The 15,023-nt window shown below is 38.4% G+C and overlaps 1 protein-coding gene across 1 annotated transcript; it reads right to left on the bottom strand.

Annotated features, from left to right (window-relative positions):
* Positions 1-739: 739 nt before the first annotated feature.
* EIF2S3 (eukaryotic translation initiation factor 2 subunit gamma) lies at positions 740-14,763 on the bottom strand. Its single transcript, XM_021553027.4, has 12 exons — positions 14,681-14,763; positions 12,302-12,365; positions 11,716-11,843; positions 11,476-11,597; positions 10,060-10,154; positions 8,706-8,864; positions 7,444-7,578; positions 6,449-6,543; positions 5,385-5,529; positions 4,789-4,958; positions 3,661-3,833; positions 740-1,480 (listed from the first exon to the last, which is right to left on the bottom strand). Exons 1-12 carry the CDS (start codon positions 14,747-14,749, stop codon positions 1,417-1,419), a joined length of 1,419 nt encoding a protein of 472 aa, XP_021408702.1. The 5' UTR covers positions 14,750-14,763; the 3' UTR covers positions 740-1,416.
* Between the last annotated feature and the right edge of the window lie 260 nt (positions 14,764-15,023).

The following is a 15,023-nucleotide window of genomic DNA, read 5'->3' as shown; positions in this document are numbered from 1 at the left end:
AGACATTTAAGATTGTAGATTGGTTAAGTGCCTGAGAGTCAGAGAGAACTACACCTGACTCCTGCTTTTAAAATGGAAAAGCACTATTCAAAAATTAATGTATTTACTCTCAACACCATGTGAGCTAGTACTTTACAAATGGAAAAACTGAGTACAAGAATGTAGACAGAGTAAGGGAACACAATATAGTGCAAAATCAGGAACAAAATGCAAGCTGTTTCATCAAATTCCAGTTTGATGAGTGAAAGGGCTTTAGAAAGCCCTTGAAGATATTGAATAAAACCAAAACCAAACTTTGAAAACATGCAGTACTTTGTACCAAAATATGTTAAGTAGCACAACTTGCTAAATAGTATATAAACCAGCAAGAACTATGTATATTAGTACAAATGAAGAAGTGAAATCTAAATGGATTAAAGTATTAGCACCCTACAGTAAGTTTATTACATTGTTTTATCCTGAGGCTTGTGGTTCAGAGTAGCTAAACAAAAGTGGTTTTATACCTTTTTTCCTCACCTTATTCACTATTCCACCACCATAACTCTGCCCTCACCCCAAATCATTCCTTTCTACAGCCTCTTCCCAGTATTTTATATTTGCTCAACAAAATTTTAAAGTTGTTTACTCCTACTGTATAAAGAACTCCCAAGTCACTCCCACAGAGTTCCATGATGACAAAGTTATGTCCCAATCAATCACATTACTTTCATAAATCCATACTATAGGTCAAAACCAATACTGCCAGTTCAGATCCAGTTTACTTGTGGTTTCCCTTTGGGGATTTAAGAAAACATGTAGTAATATCAGAAATGACAAATTCAAGTCAGTCAGTATTGCCATCCTAATTACAAAGTGGAATACTTTAGAATCCTAAAATCAGAACCATAGAAACAAAGAAATAAAGTTTTTTGTTGGTAACAGTTGTCTAAACATAAATTGTGCAGAAAAGGTACTAGTCTTCCAAGAAGAGTTTGCTTGCTTTTAAATCTTGAACGTGGAACAATCACTGCAGTCTTTTGTTACTTAGAAAAACTGTATGAATTAATGAAAATAAGCAATATTTTATTTCAATACCAGATTTATGGTTTGTGTGTTACACTGGGGCTGGTTTGACTGATATGAAACAGATATGTCTGAAACACAAAGTAACATAAATTAGACATGCCATGAGACATGTACAATTAATTTCTACTAAAACGTGGATAATGAAACCCACCCTATGCCAATTCTTTTACACTTTTAATGGTGATAGTGACTAGTATTTTAGTAAGAGGGTAAAATTCAATAAAAGGTATGAGGACAGCCATACAACTCCAAGATCCTGTTTGCACAGCTTCCAATTCCACTGTGAAAATACACCCCCTCCAAAACAGAAATAGGCACTTCATCTTTAAAAATGAAGCACTCTTTTGTTCTTCAGTCATCATCAACAGTTGGCTTGATTGTCACTCCTCTTCTGATCTGACCCCAACCAATTAAACTGCAAAAAAATAAAGGTTTATATTACTTTTACTAGTAGTCAGAAACATCCTGAATAAGTCAACATCCTTCTGTCCTTCTTATGCCTTCAGTTCTTACATTTTGGATTTTCTACACTTGTCTCCCATCCAAAACATTCTACAAGAACTAAACCTGCTTAGTGGGAACACAGAATAGAAAAGGGTGAAGGACAGAGGACATTTGTGACCAGCTAAGTGTGTACTCCTGAAGAGAAGCTGAAAATCTGAAAATATTGTAACTCATTTTGTACTGTTGGATGGTAAATCTATTCACAGCTTGATCTTTCACCTGTGTGTGAAGTGTTGCATTACTTTGAAGGAGAAATGAAAATTCACTAAGATTACAAACAGCTGTAACTCTCAATGGTAGCCTGTGGCAGTAACTCAGCTCTCAGGTGAGTGTTGCTATTTATATTCAGGAAAATGAAGGCCTTTTTTATAGGCCACTATTGCCTCAGAAAAATATACTTGTAGAAAGAAATTCAGGATACATCCATTTCCACAGACAGCAGGTATCTCATATTATTAGTAAAACTGTGTTCAAAACCTTTCCAATTTCTGGTGAGAAACCCCACATGCATCTCAATTTACCTTGCTAAGCAGTAGAGCCTGTCTTGAGACACCAGAAAAGAAACTGAAGTTTATCAGAGCAGCATTTCCCACTTTTTAGTACCATATCCATGGGTCATAACTTGACCATCTTTGAATTCACTGATCCTTGGAATCACTCAAGTATCCCATTTGCTGTTGAACCTCTCCCTATGCCTCTTTATATTTCCTTTTTATTTTATACCTCTTTTTAGTCTTGCTTTATGAACTTTCTTCTCTATTTTCAGTACTCCATTGTCTCAGGCTGCAAGTTCCTTTTCACAGTACCAACTGTATATTATCTTTCCTACAATTAGATTTTATTATGCTGGTTTTCCCAGTTTGCCTTCTTTCCCTTTTCCCAACTTTTTAGTTTCCTTATATTGTCTTTATCTTTTTAATACAGCATAGGAATCAACTTTTCAATAACTATATTTACAGCAGGCTGCCACTATTTGCCCACCTCATAATCAAGAGACGGGTGGGCTTTTCAGCAAAATTTGGTCAAGTTTTTTAACTGGGAAATAATCTCCAGAAGCAACAAAAGACACATTATTATTTGCACAGGCTATCAGTCTACAGCTTAAAAAAAAGAGCAGGCATAATTTCTAATACAGTTTCTCCTCTTCCTTTTGCTTTACCTGACTTAATTTGGGTCCTGCCTTTTTTTCCCTCCTGTTCAAGACATGTTGTCTTTTGCCTTGGGTATTTTTTTCAGAAAATAAAAATAATCTCTTCCCTAATTTGTCATCTTGCTCTGAGACAGCAAGCACTAAATTCTTGTCTACATTTTCTTGTCATCTGAAAAAGAAACATGCGTCCATGGATATTTAAAGCTTGGTTCCTTTCCATACAGTACAGACTTCTTGTAAAAATGGCTGTGCTCTCTCATACTACAAGAGCTGTGCAGAGCTGACAAATCTAAATACTCTTCTGTTCTTATCAATCCAGACTTAGGAAACCTGTGACAGGTACAGGATGTAATCACCTAAAGAGTCTGGCACTGAGATAAAATGAATCACCAACCAATTCTGTACATCATTTTCAGCCTCCAGATGCTTCTGCAGTCAGACATTTTATATTTGTGATTCGAATGGGTCAATCCAGTTGATACTTTATTCTTTCCTCTGTGCTTGTAGTACGCAAAACATTCAAACATCCCTCCTCTGTTCCCCTGCTGTTACTTCCAGGTTGCACTAGAAATCACATGCAGCTCCACAGGTAGAAAACTACTGAGGTGTGCATAAAGATGGCTGTTTGGCTTAACATTGTGAGAATTTCCCAAACCCTTTGCCGAGATTCCCTACTGAGCTCAATTTACAGCCTGGCAGTTTGGGCAACAAACATGAACCTCAGGTGTTTCTTTGTTAACTAACAGGTACCCTCCCAATCATGGTGTTTGTTTAAAAAAGGGATAGCAATGAAATGAAGCATTCTACAACTATTGTGACAATATCTTAGGAGAATCCAGAATAATTTTTAAAACAGACATACACTTACCTATTCTAGTACAAAATCAGATCCATGTACTTTTTTGTTAACAATGTAGCCACCACATACCCCACCAACTTACCGCCAATGTTTCTCAACTCTTCGACTCAGAGCAATTTTTTCTCCCACTTCTGTGCATACAGGGTTAGTTAGCACAATCTTCCCCAAATCAGCCTTTACAGCACTGACTCTCCCTCCAGTAGATAAGGATCCTATGTTTACCATCAGAACTTCATTCTTCGATAATTTTTGCACCTGAAGACAGACATACAAAACTCTGAAACATAAGCTTTAGTACTAAAAAACAAAATAGCACAGACAGTACCAAGTTATCTTCTGTTATCTTCTTGCCACAAAAAGATACAGTTGAGAAATACTATAAATATACACACACAAATTATGGGCAGCAGTGTCAGTAGATGGAAGTTTTATATGCAAAAGGACAAATACATAAAGATGTTGTACATATAGTTCTGAGGTTCTTGGTATGATGTACTTTCTTGGGATTGATCTACATTTTCTATATACCGATGATTTCATATAACGTATTAAAAACATAGATTTTGTTATGAACTGTGATGTTCTACAGATTATTTACCAGGATGGTGTATTCTCATTTCCCTTATGCCTACATAAAAAAAAAAATTCAAATAATCAATTTCACAGGATAAGAGAGTGCTGAAGCATTTTGCTCACTGTTGCATGAAGCAGTTTATAATTTTAAATTCCAACTGAGGAAATTATGATCTTTTAGTTCATTTGTGTAAAATAGATTGTGTTACAAAAGTTGGTGCTGTGCCTCAAGTTCAGTTTTTTTTTTCAACCAGAGTATTTAAAAAATATTTAAACTTTAAAGTTTATTCAGTGAAAAAACCTACAAAAAGCATCTCAGCAGGAAGTAGATCAGTACCACTGTAAAACCAATTATTGCACAAATGAATAGAATGATAGCAAAAGAAAACAGCTACCAGCATGTTTAGAAAAATACATTTCATGACACATAAATACTTTATGCTGATTTAAACTACTGATATGAATTTCTACTCCTCTGAAAACCATTCTTTGACAGTATTAAACAAGCAGATAAGTTTTGTGACAAGCTTGTATCAACATTGAGACAAAATGTCTACATATGATCAAAGAAATATATTCATTAATGAAAATTAGCACAGGAAGCAAAACCAGGACAAACAAAAGAAGGGGCACAGACCTTTGCAGCTTTCTTGTCTCCTTCAGTGCGCACACCTAAGAGTCGTCTCAGCAAGAAGTAGGAAATTTCTAGCTCTGTAAATATTTCTGGCAGTGCCCCAACTGCCCCAAGAACTTGGCCCACCATGCGGTCAGCCCGGCACAAAGTGGGATCAATCTTAGTGCCAACACCTACAACACAACAAGGGAAGTCAGACGGAGTAACTGAAAGGTTGTTGTCATTTTTATGAGCTAAAATATTTGAAGATGATCTAAAAAAACAGAGAATGTACTGGGAATTTCCTACTACCTGGGCAGCACTTTCAGAATGTCAGCAAGACTGTGAGCTCTATCTAAACAGATGAAGAAATATTCTGCTGTTAAAGCTGGTACAATTTACAGTGCAAGCTGACCTGTATAGGCCAGTGACATTCAGGAAAATGATTTAATTCTTAAATATCCATTTTTCACACCAACCCTGTCTCTCTCTACATATACGAATTATCTAAAAATCCTCATGGTGTTTTTGTTAATTACACTCAAATTGACTGTTGAATGAAACCAAGTGTTTTCAATAAGCATGAAGAAATTAAGCTTTTCATAAGAGAATATTCTTACCTATAAGGCCTCCTGGAGCAGCATATTGTAGATCATTATGTTCAGCAAAGAGTGACACAATTTTGGAAAAGATTGGCTTGCACATGAGTTTGCCTTCACTGTCCTTGGACACAATACCAGGCCTCACCTCAATTTCCTGGCCCACCTAATGACAAAAGTGAGAAAGTGTTTAACTGGTTATTTCACAGGAACACAAAGCTGACTAAGCACAAGTAAGACTTATGTATCCCAAGATCTACTTTGTATGAGTCCTTGGTTCTGGGCTAGTGTAGAACTCGTAGGATTTCTGTTGCACTGTTTGATGCAAATTGAACAGTATTTACAGTAAATGTAACATCTGATTTTCTTTTCAATATAATTTGTAAAACTGCTTTAGCAAAGGATCTTTATCAGCAATAATTCCAACAATTAAATTTAATTTTTAAACACTGTATTTAATTTAGAAATATTTCAGCTTTGAGAAAAATTGAGTTAATTCAATCAGTGTAACTGACTGACATCAATACACTGCAAACCAGAGGAAGTACAAGCTGTATAAATGTTTAAAGACAGTTTGCTCTCCAGCCTAACAAAGCAATCCTTTTAAAGTTTCTGTCTACTGCCAGCAAGCAAGCAAAATAAAAAAATCAAAATATACAGAACACTTAAATGGGAAAGTGGGACCTGTGAGAACCCACACACACTTCTTTTAAAGTGTGCTTTTAAAGTTCTTTTGCTCTCCTCTTCCCCACAATAATTCAGCAAGTAGAAGTGGTAGGACAGGAAAAAAACCCGCTCCTTCCATTTTTGTGAGGGATTAAATCTGTTATCATTATTAGCAAAATTAAATCTGTTATCATTATTAAGACTACAATAATATATTTTAAAAAATAAAACTAGTGCTTCTTGTTCTGGTGTTTTAAAATTGTAAAGTGAAAATGAACTACATACAGAAAGGATAAGTGCCATGTGACTGTACTCAAAATGAAAAAAAAAATCAATTATATAGATACATTTTGCAGCAAATGTGGAAAACCTGGACTCATTGTCATTACAAATTCCAGTCAAGAAAGAGAAAGGGTTACCTTTAAAACACCCTTTAGAATACTGCCACCAGCAACGCCTCCCTTAAGGTCATCAACTTCACAGCCAGGCTTGTTGACATCAAAAGACCTAATAACTGAAGAGATCACAGCCAGGTTTATATTTACTATCAGGTTTTTAAACAATGTCTTTCTTTAGCAACTTTGACTGCTTCTCTGTTCTTATGAAAGGATACACATATTTATAAATGTTACAAAACCAGAACAATCAGTATTTTATTCCAAATTTTTAGGCAGACAGTTAATTTTATTCACAAAACTATTTAAACTGCTCATATATATAAATGCTTCATAATATTTTTTCTGCATATTAGAAAGTAACTTAAAGATCTGAAAAAGAAAGCAATGATCAACCATTTTACAAAACCGCTTCAATATTCAAAATGTTAATTGTGAATACCAGAACTTTGTTTTAATGTACTCATAGCTGAACACCGTAACCTTGATGTAACATGGTGAATTTTTATGCATTTATGCAATGTAGGACTCCCTTGGATTATTGGAAAAAAAAGGCAAGCAAATGAATTCCTTATAGGAACTGCATTTCATAGTATGCTGGAAAAGAACTGAAACTTTGACAATTATAACCAGGAAAAAGGAGTCAAATACAAAAGATTTAACAAAGCTTCCCAAAATATTTCCATGGAAATGATTTAATTATCAAATGCATCAGTTTGCCAGTATTTTGTTAAATCAAAACTAAATTCATAACAACCAAAGGAATGTTTCTAAGATAAAAATTTCTCACTTTTATTGCCTTTTAAGCTGTCATATGCACAGACTATACACAAAACCAACAGCAATTAGCAGTGAACAAACAATACAGATCTCAGAAGGCATTCACGTTTTAAAATAAGAGCATCCGAAACACTCCTTTTAAACTCACTTCTGTTTAGGGCACTCAGCATGTGCTATTCCAAGTGCAGACACTTTCAGAAAATGTTTGGCCACAAACCCAGGCCTGAGCATTTACATACCAATGAGCCTTGGTTCAGATGTGAAGTCTCGCAAAGGGACCGGGATTTTCTTCACTATGTATTCACAAACCACCTCTATGTTGTACTTCAGCTGTGCTGAGATTGGAATTATTGGAGCTCCTTCTGCAACTGTACCTAAAACAAAATCAAGTTCAACATTAAGCCTTAATATGACTAAGTGTTCTGTCCTTGTGGCATGTTATATGTGTATTTCCCAAAGCAGTATCAGAGCATCTATCCCTCCCTTCAACATTTTAGCTCACATAGCCACACCTACTTTTTGAAGCATTCTGAAAGTGTGCAAGATAACCTTCCACAAGGCAGAATTCACTTCCTATATTGTCATCAGAAATATTTTAAAGATTTCCTAAGAGAGGTCAATATCTCAGTATTGGATACAGCAGTGTTAATTTTACAGTCAGGTTTCATGATGACAAACTAAATTTCCTGTTAATTTAATGATTTATGATTTTCAAATTTTTCAATACAAATACATATTTTAGAAAAGTCCTTATGTTCCTTGCAACAACTTGGAATTTTCAAACTCCAAATTTACACATCAAGCCACTCTGACAGTTATGAACAGCTTCTGCAAGGCAACAATTATGAATTACAAAAGAAGAAAAAAAGAAAAAGAAAAAAGAAAGAAAAAAGGAAAAGAAAGACCCACTGGTAACTTCTGGTGCTGACAATCTAGTTCTGCAGCTTGTCACATATCCCACCTACTGCAGATAAACAGGGAAAACAGGGGAAACTCCAGGGAAAGATAAAACTCAAATCACTGTACAGGTGAGCAGACCTTTACAGAGTAAGATAACACTGCCCAAACTGGATTTAAACAGACAGATGAAAGAGCAATCTTTTGTCATTAGATAAAAAAAAAATTAATGTATTTAAACCTACAAGGTGCCCCTAGCAAGTACAGCTTCCTTCTCTCCTGCACTGCAGTAAAATCACAGTGAAATCTCTACCAAAGAAGCACTCCAGGAAGATACCACAAATCCACTGAAAGCTACTACGTAAGTGCAACTGATGTTAGTTTTACATCTAGAGCTCTGACCCAGAGACGTAACACTATTGTATGCAAACAGGCTGAAACAGGCAAGAAGCACAACTCCCAGAGTCTAATTTTCACATTAACAGACTATGTACACCTGCATTGCCCAAGATAAGCTTTTCTATGAACATACAGAAAACTACTATGTCCATGTCTCAACACTGAATTTCCACCACTTACTAGATTTCTGCTCTTGAAAACTTACCTTGTACAAATGCAAGAATCTGTTCATACTGTTCTTTAGCCTGACTCTCTTTCACCAAGTCAATCTTATTCTGTAGAATCAAAATGTGCTTCAGTTTCATGATTTCTATAGCAGCTAGATGTTCTGAGGTCTGAGGTTGAGGGCATGACTCATTACCAGCTGAAAGAAGAGAAGTGACTGGAATATAGAAACTATAAAGACAGACAAAACTCCTACAGTTAGGATATCTACTTCCACCTACTATCACTATGTTAAAAAAAAAAAAGAAAAAAGACAATTGTCTTTCAGCATGTGAAGCAACCAAGTCAATAAGCACCTCTTCTCCTAGCACTGCTGGCTCTAGCCTCCACACAATGCAGGACAGATAACAAGATGCCAGAGAGGTTCCCCCGTTTCACCTGCTCCTACTAGGATCACTCACCTAAAATATCCAAAGATACCAACACCTAACTTGGCTTACACCATCCTTTAGCTCTTCAGGTATCTCAGTGTTAACTGTAGTGCAATACACAAATTACTTTTCAAGAAATATCTTCATATTTTTTTATCAGTAAAGTCATAAAAATACCAAGATCCCCAAACTATCAAGTATGTGAATAGGGCTGCTATCAGCATGGTTTAGATTTCAGCTAAGAACCCAGCATTGGCTGATGTATGATTATGGTGGTTAATCTTGCCTGAAGTTTGGTCTATCACACTTTCTAGAGATAAACAGGCAGAAGAAAGGATAGCTCATCATCTATCTCAGACTTTAAATTACAATATCTGAAGCTGTATTTTCCTTTTGTTGACATATCCTATCAAGGTAAGATAATTGCTATGTATCACTACAGAACACTAAAATGTTCTACAGACAGAAAAATCAGTTTTACTCACTTTCTGTCGCTTGCAAATCTGAACAAAAGTTGTCTGGATTACATTAAATCTCCTGTACTTAAATTTTGCCTACATTTATCTGGGTTACTGTTTGTACTGTTGTTTGTGAACTCTACTGTATAGCAAAGACTGCATGCACATTTAAAGGAAACTGAACCTTCAGAGAAACTCAAAATGCAGCTAATATGTTCCCATAAAGTGATAAAAATTTTACAGTGCTATACTACTACCGAGTTTTTTATTACCTATCTTCTGTCAATGGGGCCAGCTACCAGACTGGTGAGTATAGATAGCTGTGTTTAAAACAAGCCAGCTTGTTAGAGTACATCACCATTGTAGCAGCACTTTATTTTCTTTCACACATCTCAAAAACATTCACATGTTTAAACTGCTCACCACATCCCAGGAGATTTTAAAGCCCACATAATGCTTCGTGCTACTACAAAATAGAGTTCTGCTTTTGGGTAGCAATTGTTACCTATCAACAGCAAAGCTGCATCCATTACTGCTGCACCGTTCAACATGGTAGCCATCAAAATATCGTGGCCAGGGCAATCCACAAAAGAGACATGCCTGTTGCAGGAAAAGGTGAAAGAGAAATCCAAAAGCCCATTATCAACAATTCCTCTGACTGATTTATGTCAGTGATTAGCCAGATACAGAAGTTAAAAGTATCCTTAAAATAGTATTTTAAAAAAGTTCTAAAAGAACACAAACGCTACTGAACAGCTACCAAATGCTTTTTCTGAGTTTTCAGATTTAATACCACATGTCCACATTAAGTACCTCTTTAATATTTCAAGAATTTACTCTAAATTAGATTAGAGTTAAATGCACCAGGTTAAAAGCCCAAAATCAAACCAACCCACCACCACTGACCCAAACTCCAATACACCACATGGGATTTCTCTTATCTCTTTTAAAAGGCACCTCCCATTCTTCAATCTTAGGAAATGATGCATCTTTAAATATATGGTTATAACTGCACTTCAAAGATTTGTCTACAGGCATGATGTTACATTTCCAAACTTATGGTTTTACTGTGCAGACCAAGATACTTGATTCACTATTTTCTTTCCTGAACCTATCTAGAGAAGAATCCTTGTTCTTAGTGGCAGGCCACCAAAAAGCAAGGGCCTAATTTTGTGCTTTGCTGATGACGTTAGAAATCTACAAGCAAAAAACCTGTAGGATAAAGAATGCAAAGTTTTTAACCAGTTGTTTCACAATGGCTGCCTGCCTGACACACTCCAAAAGAAGTTAATCTTAGTACAAGTGCTCTACTGGGAATCTGAGAAAAGGAAAGACACATGGTCACAGCCCACATGTATTTTACATAAACACAAACTAAGAATCTTGTACAACAGTCTTAATGACTACTCTTGTTTGAACAATCATTGTGCAGACCCATATAACCACTGCATATAGACCGTGCTATACTTTATCAGAAATTGAGTAAAGAACACTTGGCCTCCAGTGAGAGGCCTGATCTCACATTAAGCATCAGGCTTTTATATATTAATTTAAAAAACTTTGGAAACTCTGCCCTCAGGAAGAAAAAGTTCAACAAAGGTCACCCTTCCAGAAAGAATTTTAAAGATGCGTTTGTGAGTTCCACATTAGTTCTCAATCTGGCTGGTTTTAAAATGTACTTATATTAATAGCAGAAATTTAACTTCAATGTTCCGCAAGTAGCTGAGGCCAGCAGACACAGCTGGGCTCAACCATGAAATGCTCATCACCACCAATGAATTCAGTTTAGACAATGCCTTAGCCCAGGGGTGCCAGATCTAAGAATGTGCAGTCTACCAGAATCCATTCAGCTCACAGCTCAATCCTGTTTCCATACACAGGGAAGTAAATACAATTTATTCCAGCAATTTAAAGCAGTTACCTGACTAGTTTAAAGTTCCCTTTGGTGCCAGGAATATCTGTAGGGAACTCATCTGGGGTGCTACTTCCACAGGATCGGTAGCACTCTGGTCGAGAGCAGCTTGGGTCATCCAGCTTGTAAATCTGTGATTATTTAAAGTTGAAAAAAGGTTTAATTCCTCAAGGGTTAGTTACCTGTAATCTTTCATCTCCCCTGAAATATATTAGCAACATAGCTGCTATATTTACAGTGATGACTCACCTTTGCATTAGCATAACCCAGCTTGATTGTGATATTTCTTTCCAGTTCATTTTTAAATCTGACAGTATGAACTCCAGATATAGCTTTGACTACTGTTGACTTTCCATGGGCTACATGACCAATTGTACCTGTGTTTTAAAAGGAAATGTTTGTCAATAAACCACAGTTTAATTCTGTGCAAAGCTCCACTACAATCAGTACAAAATTACCCCAAATTCTTCACAGGCAGTAAGTTCATATGGCATACATATATAATTTGTAATAATTTTTATTGAAACAAACAAGACCTGAAATTGTGCTCCCAATGGACAGATCTTTGCATTTGAATGAAAGTCATTTCAATCCTTTATTTCAAGGTAAAATAAATTTTGCTTTAGCAACTATTCCCCATACCATTCAACTGTGCTCCTAAAATAAAACTGGTGCTTTATAAATCAAAAGCGCTTGACAAGTCCCTAAAACTACTATGTTTTGTTTCTGTACATATTTCTTGAAAGTATTACCACACAGGCACCATCTGCTACTGCACCAGCATCAAAAAGAGACACCTTAACACGCCCCTCTTTTTCATAAGGTTTTTTTTTACCTATATTAATTGTTGCTTGTCTGCTGATGACTTCTGGTGAAAGTGGCGTCAACTTGGTAACATCCTGTATAAGGGAGATTTTTAAATTTATTCATCTTGTATATAAATGTTTAGCAAGTTAAAAATTTAGAAACTTGAAGGTCAACTGATAGTTCTATTCAGCAAAATCCAGTTATACTATGTGCATTCCAGTCTTTTAAAAGTGTGAAATCCATGTGAAAAGTGATCCAAGTCTTGCTTGTGAATCAATACAGGCTACAATTCAAAATCCTGACTGTGAAACAGTCTTGTCTGCAAAGTGTTAAAGATGGGAGTAAACAAAACAAGAAACCTCAAAAGAAAATTTTAACAAAAGACCCCAATCCCCTACATACCCCTGAACCTAAATTACACATAACAGGCAAATTCATTTTCAACAGTCTACATGATGAACTGCACTAATATTTTATAAACAAAGCTTTGTCAATAAACAGTTGTTTAATTGGTTCCATTAAGCCAATCCATAATTACAACTAGGAGTCAGTGGGTCCAGAGGTTTCATTAGCACCATGGCTTTTTTTTCTTTTTAATGGTTATTTTTTCCCTCGGGTACTGTTATTGCTGCTTTAGGTACCAGACAAAAATTCTGCTGTCCTAAGTAGTCTGTTGTGTGAACTTATTGGTAGCCACCGGCAAAACAAAAACCTCACAAATAAACTCTGTATAGATAAAGAAACAACTCTGAAAGAGTTGCTTAGGTTTTTTCAAAGCTGTTTGTCCAAATAATGGACAACTGCTGAAATCCACTGAAATGTTCTGTAAAGCTAATATCCATCCTGCATCGAATTCACATGGATGAGCTACTCAGTTCAAGCAGAGACATGATGTCAGAAGAGTCCTCAGTGCAGGACAAAATTTAAGATATAAATAATACAAACATTAAATCACATATTGTTTACACTGTTACATGAAAGTTCTGTGCAAAATGATCAAACACATCTGTGTAAAAACATAAGCTCAGTCATTCTGCTCTCAAGTATGACATTAATAAAATGTTCATCTTCAATACAAAGCAAGTTTTGAACATCTAAGACACACAACTAAATTTATATTTCTCATATATGGAACTTAAAATGACTTCCCAGCGATGGGAACGTGACCTGCAGATGGCACCATGTAGCCGGGCGACCAGAATTTCAGCGTGATGCAATTCCTGCCACCAGGAGAATTCTTCCTGGTGCATGAAATCGTGCACGCGTGCAGTTTTTTCCTCAAGACTGGTACAAGGGTATTGCTCAGCAAGAAGCTTCACTCAGCCGTAAGCACTCAAGGGCCGCCAGAATAAGCCTTTAAAGGTAATTCCTGCTGACCTTCCAGCTAGTCTCTATCTGTGCCTTTCCCAACTAGGAAATGCCATGGTCAACAATGACAGGAAGAAAAGAAACCATCTGAAATAACTAACACACTGCCGTAGGGAATTCCTGTGCTCAAGCCCAAAGAACATAAAATATTATTACTGTTAAGACAAATAAGTTGTTCCAGTTTAAACACAGGAGACACAGCAACAGGATTTTTGACTATGTACATTACAATACACTTGAATTAGAAATATACATTACATATACATTTAGACTAGCATATAAGTGTAATAGGTGAGGCAGCTCAGGTGAGACATTTAACAGGCAAGGCTGCCACAGCAGGTGACCACTGCAACTGGTTGAAGTGGTAGCTGCAGTGGTAGGTAGATCTGGTATTTCTCGGCAGTTTTTAATAGTCAAGAAAGTTGTCTTGGCAAACCAAGACAGGGCTAATAGACAACTCCTAGAACTTGCTGTAGAGAAACGGCTCAAATTTATGGTTCTATCTCAGAAAGGGAAAAATCTTTAATACGACAGAACAGGGCAACTCTTACTCGAGGAAAACTGCACCCACCAGTGAGCCATAAAAGCTTCAGCGGCGCCGGCGGGACACGGAGCCGCGGAGCCTTATGCTCACCGGGAGGAGAAGCACCTCGCCCGGGCGCCCCACACCCGCCAGGACCGGCGGGACCTGCTCTGCGCGCCGCCGCTCTGCCCTCGACCCGCGGCCCCTGCCCTCGGCCGCCGCTCTGCCCTCGACCCGCGTCCCCCTGCCCTCGACCCGCGTCCCCCTGCCCTCGGCCCGCGTCCCCCTGCCCTCGCCGCGGCCCCTGCTGCCCAGCGTGCTGAGCTCGGCTCCCCGGGCGCCGCCGCCTCCCGCGCCCCCTCGGCACGCATCGGCAGCGGTGGGGCCCGGCAGAAGGCTCCCAGCTCCTGGGGCCGCACCCCTCGCCCACACGCCCGCCCCCTCCGCTCCCGGGGCGCCCCCGCCGAGCTCCGGGAGCCCGATCTCGCTGCTGGGCGCCCCACGAGCGGCGCTCACCAAGGTGCCGAGATCCTGCCGGCTGAGGTGCGGCTGCCCCAGAGTCACTCCCGCCTCGTCCCCCGCCATCTTGCCCCGAGTAGGAAGTGAGGAGCCCACGCGGCCGCCTGACTGCCGGCTCCTCTCCGCACAGCCGCTGCCGGCCCGCAACCTCCGGCCCACAGCGCGGCACCGGCCGGCCCGGGAGCGGACACCGAGCTCAAGGAAAAGCCGCGATCAGCGCCGGGGGGCCGCCATCTGCCCCGCAGCGGAGCGGCCACGAGTCAGGCGCACCAACGGGCAGCCCTGTAAAGGACCCCCCAGCACGGTCGCCATCACGCCGGATGATGCAACCGGGGCCTGC

The sequence above is a fragment of the Lonchura striata genome, chromosome 1, assembly GCF_050655825.1.
Source record: "Lonchura striata isolate lonStrDom1 chromosome 1, ASM5065582v1, whole genome shotgun sequence".
In the NCBI taxonomy this organism is placed as follows: Eukaryota; Metazoa; Chordata; class Aves; order Passeriformes; family Estrildidae; genus Lonchura; species Lonchura striata.
Note: the sequence above shows the minus strand (reverse complement) of the source record. Positions and strands in the feature narration are given on the sequence as shown.